Below are 22044 nucleotides of genomic sequence, written 5' to 3'. Positions count from 1 at the left end.
CTAAACCCAGAAACCCCGCCTAACCTTTTTGGACACTAAGGGCAATTTAGCATGGCCAATCTATCTAACCTGCACATCTTTGGACTGTGGGAGGGACCCGGAGGAAACCCACGCAGACATGGGGAGAACGTGCAGACACTAACCCAAGCCGCAAACCGAACCGGAGACGCTGGAGCTGTGAAGCAGTAGTGCTAACCACTATGCTAACTTACTGTTTCCTGCTCTAGCTCAGTGCCTTTTATCGTTTACAGCTGTCATGCTACTTTGGTATATCTATCAGGATTTAAAACTAGAGTACTTTCAAACTGTAAACTCGGGATTTGCCTTGTGCTCAATCACGCTGCCAACATGAAAGATCAGAAGGCCCTAGTTGTCTAACCCTTAGCTGTTGCTCACTCACACTTGCAGGTCTCCAAAGCCAGCATGTTTCTAAGAAACATTCTTATTTTCTTTTTTTTACAGAGTGTGGTGGTAAGAACTTTCACTTTGTGCATTCATCAGCTGATGTTGTCAGTGTGGTAAATGGTACCATTCGTGCTGCCTTTGAGTATGGAGGGCAAAAATGTTCAGCCTGTTCACGGATGTATGTGCCTGATTCATTGTGGCCTGAAATTAAAAAGAATCTCCTGGAAGAACATAAGAAAATTAAAGTGGGAAATGTAAGTAAGACCGAGCCAAAATTTAAAACAACTTGTCCTTTTTTAAACAATTGAGAATCCCAGGTGAAATATCAAGGCCCATAAGGCAGGACATCACCAAAGCTGAAAACAGTAAGATGAGGTAAATTAGGAAATAGTAATTAGATGAAACTAAAGCTTGTGCTTTAAAGGCCTGTGGATTTTAGAGAGAAGGCAATGTGACAGGTGAAATGTTTTGGGGCTTACTGGCTTTCATGTACCTTGAGCCTCAAACACCAGCTGCAGTCAGAAACCATGTCTTGGCTAAATATACAGAGATAATACACTTCTGTTTATCTCCAAGGATTCAAAGAGGGAGCGCTTTTAGGATTTCACAATTGGCACAATTGTTTTATAGCGTCCACCCTATCTCTGAAAAACACGATGATGCAGCTTTGTCAATTTGTACTTCTGAGCTTAAACTGCTATGCATTCCCCCCACCCCCCTCTGGAGAGTGCTGGGACTGAAAGAATCATGTCCCTGACCTCTGGAATTCTTTTCCAGAATTCCTCTATCAAACTGTGTGTCCACTCACTTCAACAAAGACTTTTCAAGTTAGCTCCAAGGTCACCTCCCATAATTTATTTTTCATATTGCTGTTTACTCTTAATCTGCCCCCTTGTTGGATTCCTTGCATGTTTTGCTCCATTGTTGAAATTTTTTACAATGGACTTGATAATCCTCTCCAATATTCCGATCCCAGACTGAACCCCAACAGTTGGCTGGATACCAGACAGAAACCCAAATGTTTTATTTAACTTGTCAGACTTTGAGGTACTTTGATACTTTGCTCCAAATAGGGATATGGTATATTTAAACAGTCTTTTATGTTCACTCAAGTAAAACCCATCTCTGGTCAAAATACACTTTTAAATACAATTAGCCAACCCAGGAGTCATTTTACTAAGCTAAATACATTGTCTCTAATTATCTACTCCCCAGACATCCTTCTTTATATTAAAAAAAAATCCATTAGGCCAACTTTAATGAATACCCATGGTTGGAATGAATTATGATCTCATTTTTACGATGCTTTTTATCGAAAAGTTTTTACAAAATATATAACAACAAACAGTAATAAACAACAATAAAACAACATAATAAGCATAACACCCCCAAGTCCGTACCAACGCATATATCGAGGCACCCCACCCCCCCAAACCCAGAAAATGGAGGAAAGGCTGCCACTGCCTAAAGAACCCTTGTACCTATCCTCTCAGGGCGAATTTGACCTTCTCCAGCTTAATAAAACCCTCCATGTCTCCACGCTTGAGGGTCTCGCATCTTTCCACTGTAGCAAGATCCTCCGCCGGGCTACTAGGGACGCAAAGGCCAAAACACCAGCCTCTCTCGCCTTCTGCACTCCCGGCTCCACCGCAACCCCAAAAATCGCAAGTCCCCAGCCTGGCTTGACCCTGGATCCAACCACCCTCGACACCGTCCTCGCCACCCCCTTCCAGAACTCCGTATGGGCATGGTTCGCTGGACTCCCCGAACACCTGACACACCTGTCTTCGCCCCCAAAGAACCTACTCATCCTTGTCCCGGACATATGGGCCCGGTGCAGCACCTGGAATTGGATGAGGCTAAGCCGCGCACATGAGGAGGAAGAGTTAACCCTCTCCAGGGCATCCGCCCATGTCCCATCCTCGATCTGCTCCCCCAGCTCCCCGTCCCACTTAGCCTTTAGCTCCTCTACTGACGCCTCCTCCACCTCCTGCATTACCTTGTAGATATCAGATACCTTCCCATCCCCGACCCAGACCCCCGAAAGCACCCTGTCCCTCACCCCCCTCGCCCAGGCTCGCAAACCTCCCGTCAATGAACAGGTCCCTCAGCTTTCTGATGCCCGCTCTGTGCCACCCCAGGAACCCCCTGTCAATGTTCCCCGGGACGAACCGATGGTTCCCCCTTAGCGGAGCCTCCATCAAGCTCCCCACTCCCCCCAATGTCGCCTCCACTGCTCCCAAATCTTGAGGGTAGCCGCCACCACCGGACTCGTGGTATACCTCGTAGGAGGGAGCGGCAACAGCGCCGTTACCAGGGCCCCCAGGCTTGTGCCTCCACAGGACGCCATCTCCAACCTTTTCCATGCTGCCCCCTCCCCCCTCCATCACCCACTTGCGCACCATCGACACATTGGCTGCCCAATAATACCCCGAGAGGTTGGGTAACGCCAGCCCCCCACCATCTCTGCCCCGCTCCAAGAAGACCCTCTTCACCCTCGGGGTCCCATGCGTCCAACTCAAGCTCATGATGCTGCTAGTCACCCTCCTGAAAAAGGCCCTAGGTATAAAGATGGGCAGGCACTGAAAAAGGAACAAGAACCTCGGGAGCACCGTCATTTTGACGGACTGCACTCTACCCGCCAGCGATAGCGGCACCATGTCCCACCTTTTAAATTCCTCCTCCATCTGCTCCACAAGCCTGGTAAAATTAAGCTTATGGAGAGTCCCCCAACTCCTGGCCACCTGCACCCCCATGTACCTAAAACTCTTCACTGCCCTCTTAAACGGGAGCCTACCAATTCCCTCCTCCTGATCACCCGGGTGCACCACAAACACCTCGCTCTTACCCAGATTCAGCTTATAGCCCGAGAAGCCCCCAAACTCAGCCAACAGCTCCATCACCCCCGGCATTCCCCCACTGGGTCCGCCACATACAGCAGCAGGTCGTCTGCATAGAGCGATACCCAATGTTCCTCCCCACCCCGCACCAGACCCCCCCACCTCCCCGACTCCCTCAACGCCATAGCCAGAGGTTCAATTGCCAGTGCAAAAAGCAAGGGGGACAGGGGGCACCCCTGCCTGGTCCCACGGTAGAGCCTGAAGCACTCTGACCTCCTTCCATTAGTAGCTACACTCGCCATCGGGGCCTCATAAAGCAACCTCACCCATTTGATGAACCCCTCCCCAAATCCAAACCTCTCCAGCACCTCCCACAGGTACCCCCACTCAACTCTATCAAAGGCCTTCTCTGCATCTAGCGCCACCACTATCTCCGCCTCCCCTTCAACCGCCGGCATCATAATAACATTTAACAACCTCCGCACATTCGTGTTAAGCTGTCTTCCCTTGACAAATCCTGTCTGATCCTCATGTATCACCCCTGGCACACAGACCTCTATCCTGGTGGGCAGGATCTTCGCCAGCAACTTAGTGTCCACATTGAGGAGCGAGATTGGCCTGTATGACCCACACTGCAGGGGGTCCTTATCACGCTTCAGGATCAAAGAAATTAGCGCCCGTGACATCGTCGGGGGCAAAGCCCCCCCTCCCATGCCTCATTGAAGGCTCGCACCAACTGGGGGCCCACCAGGTCCGCATACTTTTTATGAAATTCCACCGGGAACCCATCTGGCTCCAGCGCCTTCCCTGACTGCATTTGACCAATCCCCCTGACTAGCTCCTCCAACTCAATCGGCACCCCCAGCCCCTCCACCAGCTCCTCCTGCACCTTTGGGAAACGTAGCCTGTTCAGAAAGCTCTCCACCCCCCCGCCCCACACCGGTGGCTCCGACCGGTACAGTTCCTCGTAAAAGTCCCTAAAGACCCCGTTCAACTCTGCCCCCTTCCGCACCACATTCCCACCCTTATCCATCACTCCACCAATTTTCCTAGCCGCATCCCACCTGCGGAGCTGATGTGCCAGCATCCTGCTCGCCTTCTCCCCATACTCATAAACTGCGCCTTGCCCCTTCCTCCACTGTGTCTCCGCCTTTCTGGTGGTCAGCAAGTCGAACTTGCCCTGCAAGCTACGCCGTTCCCCCAGCAATCCCTCCTCCCGGGCCTCCGCGTACCTCCTATCCACATCTAGGAGCTCCCCCACCAGTCCCTCCCTCACCCTCTTTCCCTGTGGGCACGGATGGAAATCAGCTCCCCCCCGGATCACTGCCTTCAGAGCCTCCCAAACCATCCCCACCCAGACCTCCCCCGTATCGTTGGTCTCAAGGTACCCCTCAATACTTCCCCGGACCCTCCTACACACCTCTCATCAGCCAGCAACCCCACGTCCAGACGCCACAGCGGGCGCTGGTCCCGCACCTCCCCCATCTCCAGATCGACCCAGTGCGGAGCATGGTCTGAAATTGCTGTGGCCGAATACTCAGCCTCCTCCACGCTCGGGGTCAATCCCCCGCTCAGAACGAAAAAATCTATCCGGGAGTAAACCCTATGCACATGGGAGAAAAAGGAATACTCCCGCGCCCTTGGCCTCCCAAACCTCCAGGGATCCATCTGGTCCAGAAACCCCCTCAGCATCTTGGCCGCCGCCGGCCTCCTACCCGCCCTTGAACTGGACCGGTCTAGTGGGGGATCCAGCACCGTGTTAAAGTCTCCCCGCCTCCAGGTCCGGAATGCGGCCCAACATACGCCTCATAAAGCCAGCGTCATCCCAATTCGGGGCATACACGTTTACCAGCACCACCGTCTCTCCCTGCAGCCTACCCTTCACGATAACAAACCTGCCCTCCTTGTCCGCCACCACCTCAGACGCCTCGAACGCCACCCTCTTCCCCACCAGAATTGCCACCCCCCGATTCTTCGCATCTAAACCTGAATGGAAAACCTGCCCCACCCACCCCTTCAGCAGACGAACCTGGTCCGCCACCTTCAGGTGGGTCTCCTGGAGCATAGCCACGTCCGCTTTCAGCCCCTTCAAATGAGAAAATACCCTAGCCCGCTTAACCGGCCCATTCAGCCCCCTCGCGTTCCAGGTGATCAGCCGGATCAGAGGGCACCCCGCCCCCCTCCCCCGCCAACTAGCCATAGCTCATCGACTACTCGCCCCAGGCTAGGACCCCTCCTAGCTGCGACGTACCCTCCATGGTACTTCCGTGAGCCAGCTGACTTCTGCTGACCCCGGCAACTCCCGCCAAAACCCGACCCCTCCCGACATGGGGTCGTCCCCCCTCCTGCCACTCCTCCTTGGCACCACTCCAACGCGGGAAAAACCAGTAGAGGCCACGCCCCCACCGCCAGCTCCACTCCTCCTGCCCCGCAGCGCGGGAAACCAGAGGAAAGCCCCCGCTTTCACACTGCCCCACCCCACCCTTCTGACGCAGCTCCCAAATTCCAGCTCCACCCCATCCCCCAGCCCCGTACAGAAAAAAAAACAAACCCCCAACATCCCCCGCATAACACAAAACCATACCCAACAGAACCACCCGGAAACAGAGCAAAAACCAGCATAGAAAAAACGTATCAAAATTACAAAAACAGCAACAACCGTAGTACACAAGACCCCGCAACCTCCAAACCCTAGTTCGAGTCCAGCTTCTCCGCCTGCACAAAGGCCCACGCCTCCTCTGGGGACTCGAAGTAGTAATGCCGGTCCTTATATGTTACCCACAGACGCGCAGGCTGCAGCATTCCAAATTTAACCTGCTTGTTATGCAGCACCGCCTTCGTCCGGTTAAACCAGGCCCGCCGCTTAGCCACCTCCGCACTCCAGTCCTGGTAGATTCGCACTACCGAGTTCTCCCACTTGCTGCTCCTCTCCTTCTTGGCCCAGCGCAGCACACACTCCTGGTCAGTGAACCGATGGAACCGCACCAGCACTGCCCGCGGGGGTTCATTCGCCTTGGGCCTCCTGGCCAGCACTCTGTGGGCTCCCTCAAGCTCCAGGGGCAGATGGAAGGACCCCCCCCCCCCCCCCCCCCCCCCCCCACCAACGAATTCAGCATAGTGGCCACATAGGACGGTAGATCGACCCCTCCAGCCCCTCCGCAAGGCCCAGGATCCTCAAATTCTTGCGCCTCGTGCGAAAGTCCAGCTCCTCCAAGCGGTCTTGCCACTTTTTGTGAAGTGCCTCGTGCATCTCCACCTTCCCCACGAGGACCACGGCCTCCTCCTCCCGATCAGCGGCCTGCTGCTGCAACTCCTGGATGGCTGCCCCCTGGGCTGTCTGGGTCTCAAACAGCTTGCTGGTAGTCGCCTGCAGGGAGTCCAGCAACTCAGCCTTCAGCTCCGCAAAACAGCGCAGGTGAGCAGCTTGCTGCTCCTGCGCCCACTGCCTCCAATCCTCGGGTACTCCGCCAGCCGCCATTTTGTCCTCCTTCCCCCGCTTTTTCTGGGGAGCTGCCGCCGCCTTTTTCTTTGCCCCACTCCGGGTGCGCACCATAAATTCCGGGGAATGTTCCTCCAAGCACCTTTCCCCACCAGGAATCGCAAAACAGCGCCGTTTGGGGCCCTAAAACGGGCCCGAAAGTCCTTTGATAGCGGGAGCTGCCGTACATGCGGCTTAGCTCCGCATCACTGCAACCGGAAGTCCATTTTTACGATGCTTTAATTGTACCTCTGTAGCCAAAGTGTCTGCTTTTTAAACCAGAACTTGTAGTGCAACAGGCATACATACACTGACCCAGGCTTTTAACCCTTACTGCACCAAATCCATACAATACAATATATATCTGAAATTCCGACATTCATCACAACGGAAACTGGAACATCTATGTGGAAGTTGGTAGTGTTCATGAAGAATTATTTTAGCACACTGGCACAAGGCGCCGTCTCCAGCCAGTATATTAAGAAGAGCTGAAACTAACGACCTCACGGTCAAATAAAATAACATTCAAAGCTGTGTCAACTTATTGATTATCAAAGATTAGAATTGTGTTCATTTTAATTGCAGAAATGTCACCCCAGTAAATTGGAAAAGCATCTTTATAAAAGCTGCCCTAAATATAGGCCTTGCGATATGTGAAAACAAGTTCAATGGGACACAGGCTGTCACAAATGAACCTTCAGGCATACCCAAGATGAAAATGAAATGAAAATCGCTTATTGTCACGAGTAGGCTTCAGCTTATTGTCACAAGTAGGCTTCAATGAAGTTACTGTGAAAAGCCCCTAGTCGCCACATACCGGCGCCTGACCGGGGAGGCTGGTACGGGAATCGAACCGTGCTGCTGGCCTGCTTTAAAAGCCAGCGATTTCGCCTTGTGAGCTAAACCAGCCCCTCACTATTAATTGCAGGAGAAAATGGTCTAAAGAACGAGTAGGTTTGCAGCAGTGGCAGTTTCAAAACCTGCTGAAGGAAGATGTGAAACTAAAAGAATGATTTATTGTCCAAGGGGATTTGGAGGCATTCCTACAGAATTTTAATTGTGATACATTTTGGTTGGATGGGAATATTTTTTTTTAAAGTTAGAGTACCCAACTAATTAAGGGGCAATTTAGTGTGACCAATCCACCTACACTGCACATCTTCGGGTTGTGGGGGGTGAGACCCACGCAAACATGGGGAAAATGTGCAAACTCCACATGGACAGTGACCTGGGGCCAGACTCGAACCCGGGTCCTGAGCCCCGTGAGGCAGCAGTGCCAACCATTGCACCACCATGCCACCCACGGGTGGGAATACTTTTTATGATATTTCGGTGCCTGCTGTAAATCTGCGACACAAGCCAATGCTAATTCCTCTCAGAAAGTTTTAAGATAGGTAAAATTAAATTGGTCTTGGAGACTTCGAGTTCAATGAACTTTACAACAATCCATGTTAACTTTTGAATTACAAAAATCTTGGGTCAAAATCCTGGAGCTCCCTCCCCCAGAGCACCGTGGGTATAGCAACACCACATAGACTGTAGCAGTTCAAGAAGGCAGTTCACCATCACCTTGAAGGGCAATTAGGGAGGGTCAATGAACGATGGCCTAGCCAGTGAAGCCCATGTCCTTGGATGAATAATTTTAAAAAAACAATAATCCCAAGCAGCCATGTTCTACCTGCAGAAAACAACTAATTATCTATATCAGTCCCTTTCACATTCTTGATATTACCTTAATTATTTTGAATGAAACTTATTTTAAGTCTCTTCAGAGGCGGAATATCATTGAAACAGCACTGTAGAACTGACTTCTGTTGAAGGGTGAACTCGAACATTAACCTGCCTTTTCCCTTTTTAGATCCAAGTCAACTACCAACTATTTCAAATATTTTCTCACATTAGGCTATAAATTACTGTTGGTGATAATGGAAACAGAATGCTTAACATTCCGGCAGAACATTCCTCTGTCCGCTCTTTTTAAAGAGAGATCACATTCCTCCGTCCTTTTTTTTTAAAGCGAGGAATTAACATATTTAAGATGAGTGGAAGAACGCCCTGCTTTAGAATGGTGTCTAAAGGAATGTGAGCACACTGAACATTGGGGGAATTCTCTGTTCCCTGCCACTAAGATCGGGAATCCTGAGTCGGGCCAAAAATAGAGGCTGGTTTAGCTCACAAAGCTAAATCGCTGGCTTTTAAAGCAGGCCAGCAGCACGGTTCGATTCCCGTACCAGCCTCCCCGGACAGGCGCCGGAATGTGGCGACTAGGGGCTTTTCACAGTAACTTCATTGAAGCCTACTCGTGACAATAAGCGATTTTCATTTTTTCATTTCAAAATGGGATCGGCAGGGGAAGCACGGTGGCGCAGTGGGTTAGCCCTGCAGCCTCACGGCGCCGAGGTCCCAGGTTCGATCCCGGCTCTGGGTCACTGTCCGTATGGAGTTTGCACATTCTCCCCGTGTTTGCGCGGGTTTCGCCCCCACAACCCAAAGATGTGCAGGGTAGGTGGATTGGCCACGATAAATCGCCCCATAATGGGAAAAAATGAAACGGGTACTCTAAATTTATCAACAACAAAAAAAATGGGATCGACGCCAGACAACAGACCTGTTCCCAGTTCCTGTTCCTGCCCCACCGACCACATCAGGCACATGCAAACAGCTGATTTGCCTGTATTTGAATGCAGTTAATGGACTGGAAGGCCAATTTTCTCTCTCTCTCTCTTCTTCCCCACCCCGCCATCCTGTGGTGTAAGTATTGCTGAGTGCAGTCTGGGGGGAGAGCCCATTGCAAATGCGCCCCTCTGCCGTAGCCAGGCTGCAGAGGGAGGGGCCCCACAGAGGTCCTGGGGGTTGGGTGGGCGGGCTCAAGCAGTGGGTAAGCGGCTGACCCCGGACCCTCCCCCAGGATGGGGTCCTGTGTCTGGCCTGCCCCTTCCAACCCTGGGTAACCTGAATATCACGCGTGGAATGGGTATCTCGGGCACCCCTCCGTTTAAGGTCTTCATCCTGGCCTGGTCTGTTTAAACTCTGAAGTGGCCTTCTCACTCTGAACTGCTCTCCCTGACAGCTGACAAGCAGGCCAGGCTGTTCAGTGAAGAATCAAGCCAAAAGCACTGTCTCTTTCCTCTCATTTGCTCCCTCAAACCAGCCTGTTTGGTGCTATGCACATTTTTGCATAGTCAAACCATGAGAATCCCACCCTGGCGAAGCTCCTAGCGCCAGTGGACACACTCCTGATTCTCCTCTGGCTTTAAGTAAAAGCCGTTGCACATTAATGAACTTTTGTTTTTAATTACAAAATATAGTTTGCACTATGAGAGGACTGAACTTTGTGTTTTCAGATGAACCTGACTACAGTCTACAAATCTGCAACCTCGGACAGCACGGTGGCACAGTGGGTTAGCCCTGCAGCCTCACAGCGCCGAGGTCCCAGGTTCGATCCTGGCTCTGGGTCACTGTCCGTATGGAGTTTGCACATTCTCCCTGTGTTTGTGCGGGTTTCGCCCCCACAACCCAAAGATGTGCAAGCTAGGTGGATTGGCCACGCTAAATTGCCCCTTAATTGGAAAAAATGAATTGGATACTCTAAAATTTAAAAAAAAGAAATCTGCAACCTATTACATTGTTATTGATGATTAGTGTACATTTTCACATTCCATCATAAAGCTCTAAGATGGATTACTTACCGGTGTGCATTCCCCAGTTGCCACCCAGTATCAAAATGTCTTCACGAATATCCAAACCAATTCAAAATTGATTTCAAAGATCTTAGTTGGCCAACATTAGAGCAGTAAATTGTAGTTTATATATTTCTTATTTCCTCTTAACTCTTTCCATTTGCACATGCAGTGGTGAGAATGCTCAAAGCTAGATAATGGGCTGGATTCTCCGCTGTCGGGATTCTCTGTGCCTAGGTACAGGGCGGAGAAGCTGACGTCTATCCCAACAAGACCCGCCTATCAGAAAGGCAAAGGCTAAAGCGACTGTCCCTGCATTCGCCTGAAACTTGGGCCAATCCGACACCTACGATGGCTACTAGGGGACCAGGCTCCACATCCATGTGCAAAACCATCGAGATAGTACCAAGTACCTCCTGTCAATACCGTTCCAGCTTCGGGCAGGACCAAAACATATGAACATGATTTGTGGGGGCCCTCCCACATCGCTCACAGACACACTCCATCCCCTCAAACATCTTTGATTTTGTGAGGTGTGCCCTATACACAACCTTAAATGGTATCAGCTCCAGCCTCTCGCTTGAGGTTGAGGCATTCACCCCTCGCAGCACCTCACACTACAGTCGCTCTTCCAACCCCCCCCCCCCCCCCCCCCAGCTTTTCCTCCCACTTCACCTTAACCCCACCCCTTCCATGGACACCCTATCCTCCAGGATCCTCCCATACATTGCCGATACAACCCCCTTCAACTCCCCGGTGACAGTACCACCTCCCAACAGCGAGGAGGCCAGTGCTATCGGGAAGGTCAGGAAACCTTCCTTGCAAAATCTCGAACCCTTCTCCCTGCGCCAATCTGTACTTCTCTCCCTACTCCTCCAAGCTCGCGAATCGTCCCCCAAGAAACAGATCCTTAATTTCCTTTAATTCCATCTCTGAAATCTCACATCTATCCTCCCCGACTTGAACCCATGATTTCCCCCTAATCGGCCCTAGCTTAAAATGTTGCCTAAACTGCCTCCAGATCTTGGAAGTGGCCACCACCACCAGACTCACCGAATACGTACCTGGTGCCATTGGGAACGGCGCCGTTGTCAGCGCCCGCAACCCTGACCCCTACACGAGCCCGCCTCTATCTTAACCTATTGGGACCCATTCGCTGCCCAGTAACAGTATACATTTCGGATGCATAGCCCCCCCCCCCCCCCCCCCCCCCCCCCCGCGCGCGCCTGTCACCCTCTCTGCGAGACCACTTTCCTAATCCTGCCGCCCCCCCCAAAATAAACTGATCAATTTATCCATCTCCGTGAAGAAGGATTTTGGTCGAAATCGGAACAAAAATTGCATTCATTTTAACTGCCTGCGCCCGGCCTGCCAGTAACAGAGGGAGGTTGTCAAACCTTGCCAAATCGGCCTTCACCACCCTCCCCACCAAACTAGTAAAATTATATCTTCAGAGCCCACCCCAATCCTGCACCCCCAAGTACCTAAAGTGGGTTGCCGCCAGACAAAATGGCAACTCACCCCCCGCCACTACTCCCAGGTGGGAGACCATGAAATACTTGCTCTTGCCTAGCTTCAGTTTATACCCTGAGAATGACACAAATCTTTGGAGCAGCTCCATTATACTCTCCACCGATGTGCTCAGTTCCGATATGTACATTTACAGATCATTAGCATATGAGAATACCCAATGCTCCACCCACTCCCTCACTACCCCTTCCACAACCCCCAGCTCCTTAGCACGATGGCCAAAGGCTCTGCAGCCAATGCAAACAGCAGGGGGGGCAGCATAGGACATACCTGCCCAAGACATATGCACCCTGTGTACCACCTTGAACTGCATCAAGCTTATTCTTGCGTACGAGGAGGTCAAATTTACCCTCATAGCGCCTCACTCCATACTCCCCAGTTTATCTCCCCTCCCACTTCTCCTTAATCTTCAACATCTGCTCACCTCCCTGCTCTCCCAGTCACCTGTATATGTGCGGTCCTTTCTATTACAAAGACCATCTAATTCCATCTTTGTAACATTTCTTATCTTCACTCATATATCAGTCCATCTGATGTTGAAACCCTCATCCATGCCTCTGTGATATCCAGACTGACGTAATGCTGGGCTGGAAACCATTGGATTAATATCCTCCATAAACTTCTACTCATCTAAAACGTTGCCGCTTGTACCCCACGCCACACACAGCCCCTCACACTTATCATTTCTGATTTGCAATGGATCCCGGTCTACTAACACCTGAAATGGAAAATCCTGGTTCTTGTATTTAAATACTTTCATAACATTGTTCCTCCAGCCTCGCAGCCCATCCCAAAGTATGCTTTCGGCCCGTTGGGAATGCCTTTCACCTATGCCTTTGGCCACTGTAAAGCAGTTTGGGACATTGTGCTGAAGTGGCCATATAAATGCAAGTTGCAGTCATAGTAATAGTGTGCCCCAGTTAGCCTCTATAAAATATCTATTACACCAATGCTGCATTTCCAGTGTCCACATTAGTAATCTTGCCTTGTCAGTGCTGGAAATGACATTACGGCTGTGAAAATTAAAATAATCTGGGAATCTTCCAGTTGGCAAATGGAGGAGACTACAATTCAATTGGTCGAAATTAGATCTAAACACAGAGCCCAACGTTTGAGATTTGGCAAGTGATTTTTTTTTCTACAAGTCTGCAATATATCTGGATTATGTTGATTATATTATGTATGGTTCTTGCATTGGTTTTGAGCTGTGAGTTGAGCATCGAGTCAAATCACACTAATACTAATTTGTTTTTCGATAACATTTTGTCTCTTTTAGCCAGTGGATGACTTTGAAACGTTCTTTTCAGCGGTTATTGATGACAAGGTAAAGATCATTATTGCAACATGCCTCATTCTAAGACAAATAGAGAAGTTTTCATCCTTCATGTTTTCGAAGGATGTGTCCCACGTATTGCAGCGAGATGATTTTCTCTTTTTTTGTAAATTCTCTCTCAGTCCTTTGCTCGGATAAAGAAATGGATTGAACATGCACAGTCATCCCCGAATCTAACAATAATTGCAGGTGGGAAGTGTGATGACAAGACTGGTTATTATGTGGAGCCATCAATTATCGAGTCAAAGGATCCTCATGATCCCATCATGAAAGAGGTAAGAATTTCTGCCAATTAATGAGGGAATATCTGACTTTCAAAAGAAAGTCAGGTAGCTGACATTGCAAAACCTCTCTAAATAGATTACATCGACTGATTTGAAGAGTCACATATACCTGTCAAAATGCAGTGATTTCCTCAAGTGTGATAAGTACATATATCTGTATCAATATGTTGTAGCAATATCCTCGCGCGGAATTCTCCCATCCCAGACTAAGTCCTGTGGAGGGGACAGGGAGTGTTTCCTGCTGCAGAGACAGATGTGAAATTCCGCAGAATCTTGTGTCTCTGACATTGTTAATTATGCTGTCAGGAATTTTCTGACATCTAATGGGGCAGACTGGATGGCCCACCTGGATTTTATTTAAATTTAGAGTACCCAATTATTTTTTTCCAATTAAGGGTCAATTTAGAGTGGCCAATCCACCTACCCTGCACATCTTTGGGTTGTGGGGGTGAAACCCACGCAGACACGGGGAAAACGCGCAAACGCCACACAGACAGTGACCCAGAGCCAGGATCGAACCTGGGTCCTCTACGCCGTAGGCAGCAGTGCTAACCACTGCAGCACTGGGCCGCCCCTGCCCACCTGGATGAAGCTCCATCCACCCAGTGCTCTACGTGGTGCTCCAGCTACTAGACCATGGAGGCCTCCATCTTCTCCTTGGATCTCCGTGAGCTACCCAAGGCATTCTTAAATCCTGACTTTTGCATACCATGTTGGTCCAGACATATTTTGGACTGGCGTGATTTTCCCACAGGCATTGTGGAGAAGCAGGTGTGGGGGGGAAATTCGGGTCGGGCCTTCATCTGCATCCCATTAGCGGGATGCAAATCTGTTTCACACTGGCTATAGTGACCAGTATCGAAAGATGCCACAATCAATTCAAGAGTGAAACCGATATTTTTGCATCTCCCAATGAGTTCTTTCCCACCACCCGCCATTGAACCTGCCGACAGGGACATGGGATATTTCCGCCCCTCACGTGCGATGAGTTCATTTTGAATATGTTTTAGAGTTATCAAAATTTGCTTTAGAAACATTTGCACGAACATCCAAGGAAATTGATCCTGCTCAGATATTGAGAATATCTGCAGTCTAACCCCTTAAATCTCCCATGTTAATTGCAAAATATTGTTTATTGGAAAGCTATATTATTTTGGATGTGATTGTTTGGGGGGAGTGATTGATCTGCAGTCTGTAAAGCTGTGATTTTTAACTAGAACAGTACATGTGTAAGGAGGGGTTTGGCATGGGGGGCAGAGTTATTGCCTCCCTAGTTGTGCAGCGCTGCTGTCTACTGTTTTAATTCCCAGGGTTTGCAGACAGGTACCAGCCTCAATAGTATTCCAATGTTGAGGTACAATGACACTGACCGAACGACAGTGCCAGTTTAATGCCAGGCTGTGAGTCTTGCACGGTGCAGACCCACAACGGAAAGCTGCCACAAAATAGATCCAGAACTAGAAGCAGCCCAGGTAAAAGTTTATATTTATTGTTTTCTTGTTGAGCAGGATCTTAGTTCCCACCAGAACCATAACCATTGTCCAATTTGTTTTCTTCCCCTCAACCCATTTACCTGGCTGCTGCAGGCTGATTCCTCACGTACCAAAATGTGGCTACCAGCTGCCAAGAATCCCCCTCCTGACTGTCGGTCTCCTCTTCAATCCCTGGAGATCTTGACGAGCACAAGGGTGTTAAAATGGCTCTGGCCTCTCGACGATGCAGTGAAAAAGCTTGTCACACGTCTGCATGGCCTAAGTTAAAACTGGGGTTCATGTCTCTGCTGCTGTCATAGAGCTATCAAGAAGAGCATAACCATGAATTATGATCTAACTGTATTTTTCTTTGCTTTCAGGAAATCTTTGGACCAGTCATTGCAATATATGTTTACCCTGACAACAAATATCAGGAAATTCTCCACTTGATTGACACCAGCACGCCCTTTGGTCTCACTGGTGCTGTCTTCGCACAGGATAAGTGAGTTTTTGTTAGCAGGGTGCTGGAGAGCATATCCTGATACTATGATTAGTGGTAGTAAATGTTCCGTGCATTGTACAGAGAGTAAGGAGCCTGTGCCAGTCTCCATTGTTCAGACCAGTATTTAAAATCACTGGCAAAAGTTCTTATTTAAAAATGATCAATCCGTACATTTTGAAATGCATCTGTCACATTTCGGCCATTGTCATTTGCAGACTTCAAAAAAAAAAGTCATTTTCTTCTGATCGTAAGATTCTCCCCAGAATCATAGAATCCCTATAATGCAGAAGGAGGCCATTTGGCCCGTCAAGTCACCAACCCTCCAAAAGAGCACCATACCGAGGCCCATGACCCCATCCTATCCCCGTAACCCCACCTAACCTTTTGGACACTATGGGGCAATTTAGCATGGCATGGCCAATCCACCTAACCTGTGCATCTTTGGACTGTGGGAGGAAACCGGAGCACCTGGAGGGAACCCACACGGACACGGGGAGAGCGTGCAGACTCCGCACAGACAGTCACCTGAGGCTGGAATTGAACCCGGGTCCCTGGTACTATGAGGCAGCAGCGGTGACCACTGTGCCACCGTGCTGCCCTAATTTGTTTTTATTTTAGGATAATTGATTTCCACCATTAACACTCCTCTATTCCTTTTACGCTTTTTGAAATTAGTTCCTCCATCGCCTTCGCACACACTGACATCCAGCAGTGTAATAGCTGCTGTGCTGTTTCTTAATTCTAACCAGACTGTTCCAGATCTGTCCCCATATCTTTGGTCAATACCGTCTTTTATTTCTTTGAAATTAAACTGAATCTGGACTGCAAAGCTGTTAAGTGAATTGAGCTAAACACTGGTGTGTGGGAGAGGGATTCTGAGCTTGCTATAGCTAATTAGTGCTGTTTATAATCTCAGCTGATACTTCAAGACTGTTGAGAACGTCTTTACAATTCATACAGCGACTGTCTTTGTACTGGGTGTCTAATATAGAAAGAACTAATGTAGCAATTAGTGATTTGGAACTCATGCGGATGTTTTATTTATTACCCTTTTCACCCCTTACTATGTTCCAAAATTCTAATTAATTTAGAGCACTGAATTCATTTTTTCCAATTAAGGGGCAATTTAGCGAGGCCAGTCCACCTACCCTGCACATCTTTGGGTTGTGGGGGCGAGACCCACACAGACACGGGGCGAATGTGCAAACTCCACACAGGCAGTGACCCAGAGCCAGGATCGAACCTGGGACCTCGGCGCCTTGAGGCAGCAGGGCTAATCCACTGCGCCACCGTGCTGCCCCTCTAATTAAAATATTTTACTTCAACATCTCAACCCTGAGTGACGAGGAACATTAATTAATTTCCAATATGAAGCGGCACGGTAGTACAGTGTTTAGAACTGCCGCTTCACAGCACCAGGGTCACAGGTTCGATTCCTGGCTTGGGTCACTGTCTGTACTTCTCACTCTGTGCGTGGGTTTCCTCCGGCTGCTCCGGTTTCCTCCCATAAGCCCCGAAAGACGTGCTGTTGGGTGAATTGGATGTTCTGAATTCTCCCTCTGTGTACCCAAACATGCACCAGAATGTGGCAGCTGGGGACTTTTCACAGTAACTTCATTATAATGTTAATGTAAGCCTACTTGTGAAATGAAGATTATTATAAGATTATTAATTAAGGTTAAGAACAGCATTTCTATAAGATGGGGGTCATTTACAATGTTGATAAATAGTGAGACGATAGGAAGACATTGGGCTGAAATTCCCACCCGAGGTCAACGGACCTTCCAATGGTCGGTCAGATTTTCATGTCCTGCTTGCGATGCTTACCACAGTAGATGGCACCAGAAAATGTACTCCATTGTGTTAGGATCCCAGATGATGTTACTACTGGACAAGTTGGATTCCAGATGGAACCTGGCTTGATGGATCCTAACTTCTATTCTTTTTAGAAATCGTGGTGGGCAGTTACTGAACAGATTCATAGGTGAGCTTTTAACAAAAGAATAAACATCGATTAATCAAGAATTAACTATAGTACACTAGGCAAAAACAATTTCACTACATAGGAGTCAAGTCACCCACTTATATCTGTACAGATACATACAAAGTCATAAAGAAAACATAATTTGCAAAATGTATTTTGTACTGACTATTCAGGGTAGGTTTGTGGTACATATTAACTAATAGGCGACTGGGTCAGGCAGAACACTCCAAATCAAGTGGCAGAGGCCACCAAAACCAATTCTACTGATTTCTCATCAACCCTCACCAGATCCTGTTGCACCGTGAGCCAACCTGGTCTCACTGAAAGTCGCTCTCTCTCTCTCTCTCTCTCTCTCTCTCTTTCTCATGAGGACTTCTAATCTCCACACACTTAAAAACCTGCCTTGGAATTCTCTCCCAGACAAAGCTTCCACTTGGACATCTTCAGCAAGGACCCACTTAGAGTTTCAAACTCTCCTTCCGATGCTCCATTCCCCTGGATACTCGAGCTTCACCTTGCCCACACGCTCTCAGATATTTGACTGCGCCAAGCAGGAAACCATTGCTCCAAAGGGTATCCTGAGCCAAATCTCCCTTTCCAGTAGTTTCTGAGGGAACACCCCTGTACCACTCCTACAGTTTTACTAACTACTTTAATCATATCAACTTTAGCAGATCCTGCTTATATTTCCACCTTAGATTTATCTGCCAACTCTCCAAGTATAGCCGTAGTCAAAGATTTTAGATGATACCCAGAAAAGTCTTCGCAACAATTAAAGCTATTTTTAAAATCCCAACCTCTGTAACATATTTCACGTAGTCCTGTTCCAATGCCCAGTACTTCCACAAACTGATTTCTGTACAGGATTCACCCATCCCATTTAAGTTCAAGTTTTTAAAAAATAAAAATTTAGAGAGCCCAAATTTTTTTTTTCCAATTAAGGGGAAATTTAGTGCGGCCAATCCTCCTAACATTCACATTTTTGTGTTGTGGGGGTGAAAGCATGCAGACACAGGGAGAATGTGCAAACTCCACACAGACAGTGACCCAGAGCCTGGATCGAACCCCAGTCCCCAGTGCCGTAGGCAGCAGTGCTAACCACTGCTCCCAAGTGCAAGTGTTTTTAATCCCACAAGAGACCCCACAGTATGACAATCCCGGATATTTAGCTATGCCAAGCAGAACACTATTGCTCCAAAAGGCACCTTTTCCAACCTTCGGTTCCTGCTCAGATCCTCGGACCCATTTCTGATTCCTGTCCTCCTTCCTTAAATTGAAATTGTCTTCTGCCCCACACCCTGTTTTGGGATCTTTTTGTTTATTTGGGACCTGCTCCTTAGGACATTCCTTGGAATGGCACTCCGGTTCCAAGTTTCTTGACCGTTTTCACTCTTGGTCTTTTTTTCCTTCAGTGCAAAGCAGGTTTTCCGGTATGAAAAGATTCAAAACTGAACTGCTTGTGCACAGCGCTGTTTACTGGCCTGAAAGCAGTGAAAATGGACCAACGGCACACATGTGGCCATTTTCCAGCTAGCGCAGGCGCAGAAACCCTGGCGGGATCTCTGAGGGGTTCCCTGATGGGAACTGTAGTTCCTGAACTCTGACTACCGATTTAAACGGTCAATTTTGTTTTCCTCATGGGGTTCGTCACAACTGCTCAATCCCAAATTTCCAGGCTGCTGACACACCTTTAACTTCTGGTGACAAGGTGCAACTGGCAACATCATATCCACCGCAAGTTATACACCTGGCCCAATTTTAATTTGCATCAATTTCAATCAGGAGAGATGTTTAAAGCCTGTTTGACGCTATCACCCAAGGTTTTTTTAAAATAAAAAATTTTTTTTTAAAAAAATTTAGATTACCCAATTATTTTTTCCAATTAAGGGGCAATTTAGCGTGGCCAATCCACCTACTCTGCACATTTTTGGGTTGTGGGGGCGAAACCCACGCAGACACGGGGAGAATGTGCAAACTCCACACGGACAGTGACCCAGAGCCGGGATCGAACCTGGGACCTCAGCGCCGTGAGGCGGTTGTGCTAACCACTAGGCCACCGTGCTGCCCTATCACCCAAGGTTTAAAAAGATCCGCATTCATTTAAAAGGAACCCCCTTCCCATTCAATTGACCTTTTCATTTTATTTTAAAACCTGCTTTATTTCAGAAATGTTGTAGCTGAAGCATGTAAAGTTCTACGGTATTCTGCTGGAAACTTCTACATCAATGACAAGTCAACTGGGTCGGTTGTGGCACAGCAGCCATTTGGAGGATCTCGTATCTCTGGTGAGTGGATCGGGTTTAGAACAGTCTGTGTGTTGATGACATTACAGAGTCATATTTCTGTTGGGATATTTTTAGTGCCAACATCCATTTACTTCAAATTCCTTTCAAGTCTCACATTTACCGTTCAGGATGTGAATCTCTGTTCGTGAATCCCCGAAACAATGTTTTATTTTTAGCACATGTATAGTTTTTTAAAGTATGAATTTTATGTTGCTAATTGTGTCTTTGGCACTGAATCCTCTAAAGTTGCCAGCCTGAATGTTATCGCACCTGGGTTAATGGTGGTAGTTGAATTTATTGTGAGAGGTACTTGTTTTTATTTATATACTGGGGGAAAAATTCAAACTTTTGGCCTGCCTGCTTGTTATTGCAAAGGTCTTTCCTGTTGCCAAACCATCCGGTGTTTTTTGTTAAAGTTCCCTTTTTTAAAAAATCATGTACAAGGGAACTACACATACCTAAAGACCTGTCGACCATTGAAGGTTTGAAAATAACATGTTTTTAAGTCCTGCAAAATAGAAATTAAACTTTGCGCTAGTGTTACTTGAGCATTACAAGAGTTCCCCCCCACCCCCCCATTGCCCCTTAATTGGAACAAAAAGAATTGGGTACTTTAAATTTATATATATTTTTTAAATTCACAAGAGCTTCAACTCTCCACAGACGCATGGAAAATGGAGAGGATTTCCTAACAATGCAGTAAACCCCAATTATGATTAAACAAATCGAGTCACCGTTAACAGTGTAGCTTTTTTCTTCTCTTCAAGGAACGAATGACAAGGCTGGAGGTCCCCACTACATCCTCCGTTGGACATCACCACAATCTGTGAAGGAGACACATACCCCCTTGGCCAAATGGAAATATCCTTATATGGAATAGATACAAGATTGGCAGCACCAATGTGCCCCAATCGAACATTGTTACAATTTAATACTGAAACATTTTTACTAAAACACCTTTGACTGTTAAGCCACTACCTGAACTTCATATCCAGCTGTGCATCTGGGAAATGCTGCTTCCGTCCGCCGTCACTTCAGAGTGGTGTAGAAGATTAAATTCTCAAAAGTTTGGCTCAACACAGGTCAAAGTCAGTAGCAGGGTTTTAAAATAAAAGACTGGAGACTAAGCGAGGACACGTTTTAGTAACTGTGCGTGTAATTTTAATAATATTCTGTGCATTTTTTTCCAGAGTATGTTTAAACAGTATAATTCACAGTATTGACACAGCAGGGTTTTATCTCATTGAAAATTAAATATCTGACTGATGCTCTGACGAAAAATATATGGGTGCTTACTAATGATTTCCTTTTATCCTCCATATTTTGCTTTTATATGAAAATGTAAACGTTTTTTAAAAAATCTTATCTCCACTGTATAACTGTTTGACAAATCACTAGCTGCAAAAAATCATTAATGTAAATCTCAACTCGAGTTGCACAGTAGGAAGCACTCAGTACACTTGCAATAATTGTTAAGCATCCAGTGAATCAACAGAAATGTTGGACTAATGGTAAATTGCTGGAACGGAGCACTGAAGGAAAACTAGGAATGTACTGACTTCAGAATGTTCATCAATTTTGTTTCTATGGTGAATTGTTTTCAATTATACATTTTCTTTTTTTTTTGGTTCTGAATAGTTTGGCCTCTTTCTGTCTTTATTTTAAATGAATTTCATTATTTTATGCTGTAACCGGACCAGCAATCTCTGCGATCTCTCAAGCAGGAACAATATATGAGGGTGATTTTGGAACCGGTTTAACTTATCGTGGGATACAGTGCCGTGCCTTGTTAGCAATAACTTAAAAGCTCTATAGAAAGCTAAACTGCTGAAAGATTGGCCCATTTGTAATAGGGCCAAATGTGTGATTCAAAATGTTACGTGCTAGACAAATATTCACGAATGAAGAATTTCAGACACAAAGAATGAGGAGTACTTGCTGTTTATGTGAAAGAATGTGTGACTGACTGCATTATGAATTAGTAGCTGATAACTGAGTTCTTTTTTGCTGAATAAATTTGAAGAATACCTGAATTGTAATCTCCTGCTTCTCTTGCATTCTTGTCGCTGATGATCGAACAGAATTCAATTCCAGCTTCCATTTCCTGCAAATACCAGGGCCGGGATTCTCCGACATCCCGGCCAAGTGTTGACGCCGGCATAAACACCGGAGTGGTGTACGCCAGCATCAATGGGCCTCCTGGCCCAGCAATTCACCGGTCTTCAGGGTCTAGCACGGCGCCGGAGTGCTG

General features: G+C 47.5%; 1 protein-coding gene across 1 annotated transcript in view; it reads left to right on the top strand.

Annotated features, from left to right (window-relative positions):
* aldh4a1 (aldehyde dehydrogenase 4 family, member A1) overlaps window positions 1–21832 on the top strand; it is a 43154-nt gene extending 21322 nt beyond the window's left edge. Inside the window, exons 10-15 of the mRNA XM_038822288.1 lie at window positions 463–659; window positions 13210–13257; window positions 13389–13541; window positions 15403–15524; window positions 19675–19793; window positions 20561–21832. Coding sequence (XP_038678216.1) covers window positions 463–659; window positions 13210–13257; window positions 13389–13541; window positions 15403–15524; window positions 19675–19793; window positions 20561–20673 — 752 coding nt within the window. The 3' untranslated portion in view covers window positions 20674–21832. The remainder of the gene's footprint in view (window positions 1–462; window positions 660–13209; window positions 13258–13388; window positions 13542–15402; window positions 15525–19674; window positions 19794–20560) is intronic.
* Window positions 21833–22044: the final 212 nt, after the last annotated feature.

The sequence above is a fragment of the Scyliorhinus canicula genome, chromosome 16 (genome assembly GCF_902713615.1).
Source record: "Scyliorhinus canicula chromosome 16, sScyCan1.1, whole genome shotgun sequence".
NCBI classification, from domain to species: domain Eukaryota; kingdom Metazoa; phylum Chordata; class Chondrichthyes; order Carcharhiniformes; family Scyliorhinidae; genus Scyliorhinus; species Scyliorhinus canicula.
This window is presented reverse-complemented; position numbering and strand designations above follow the sequence as displayed.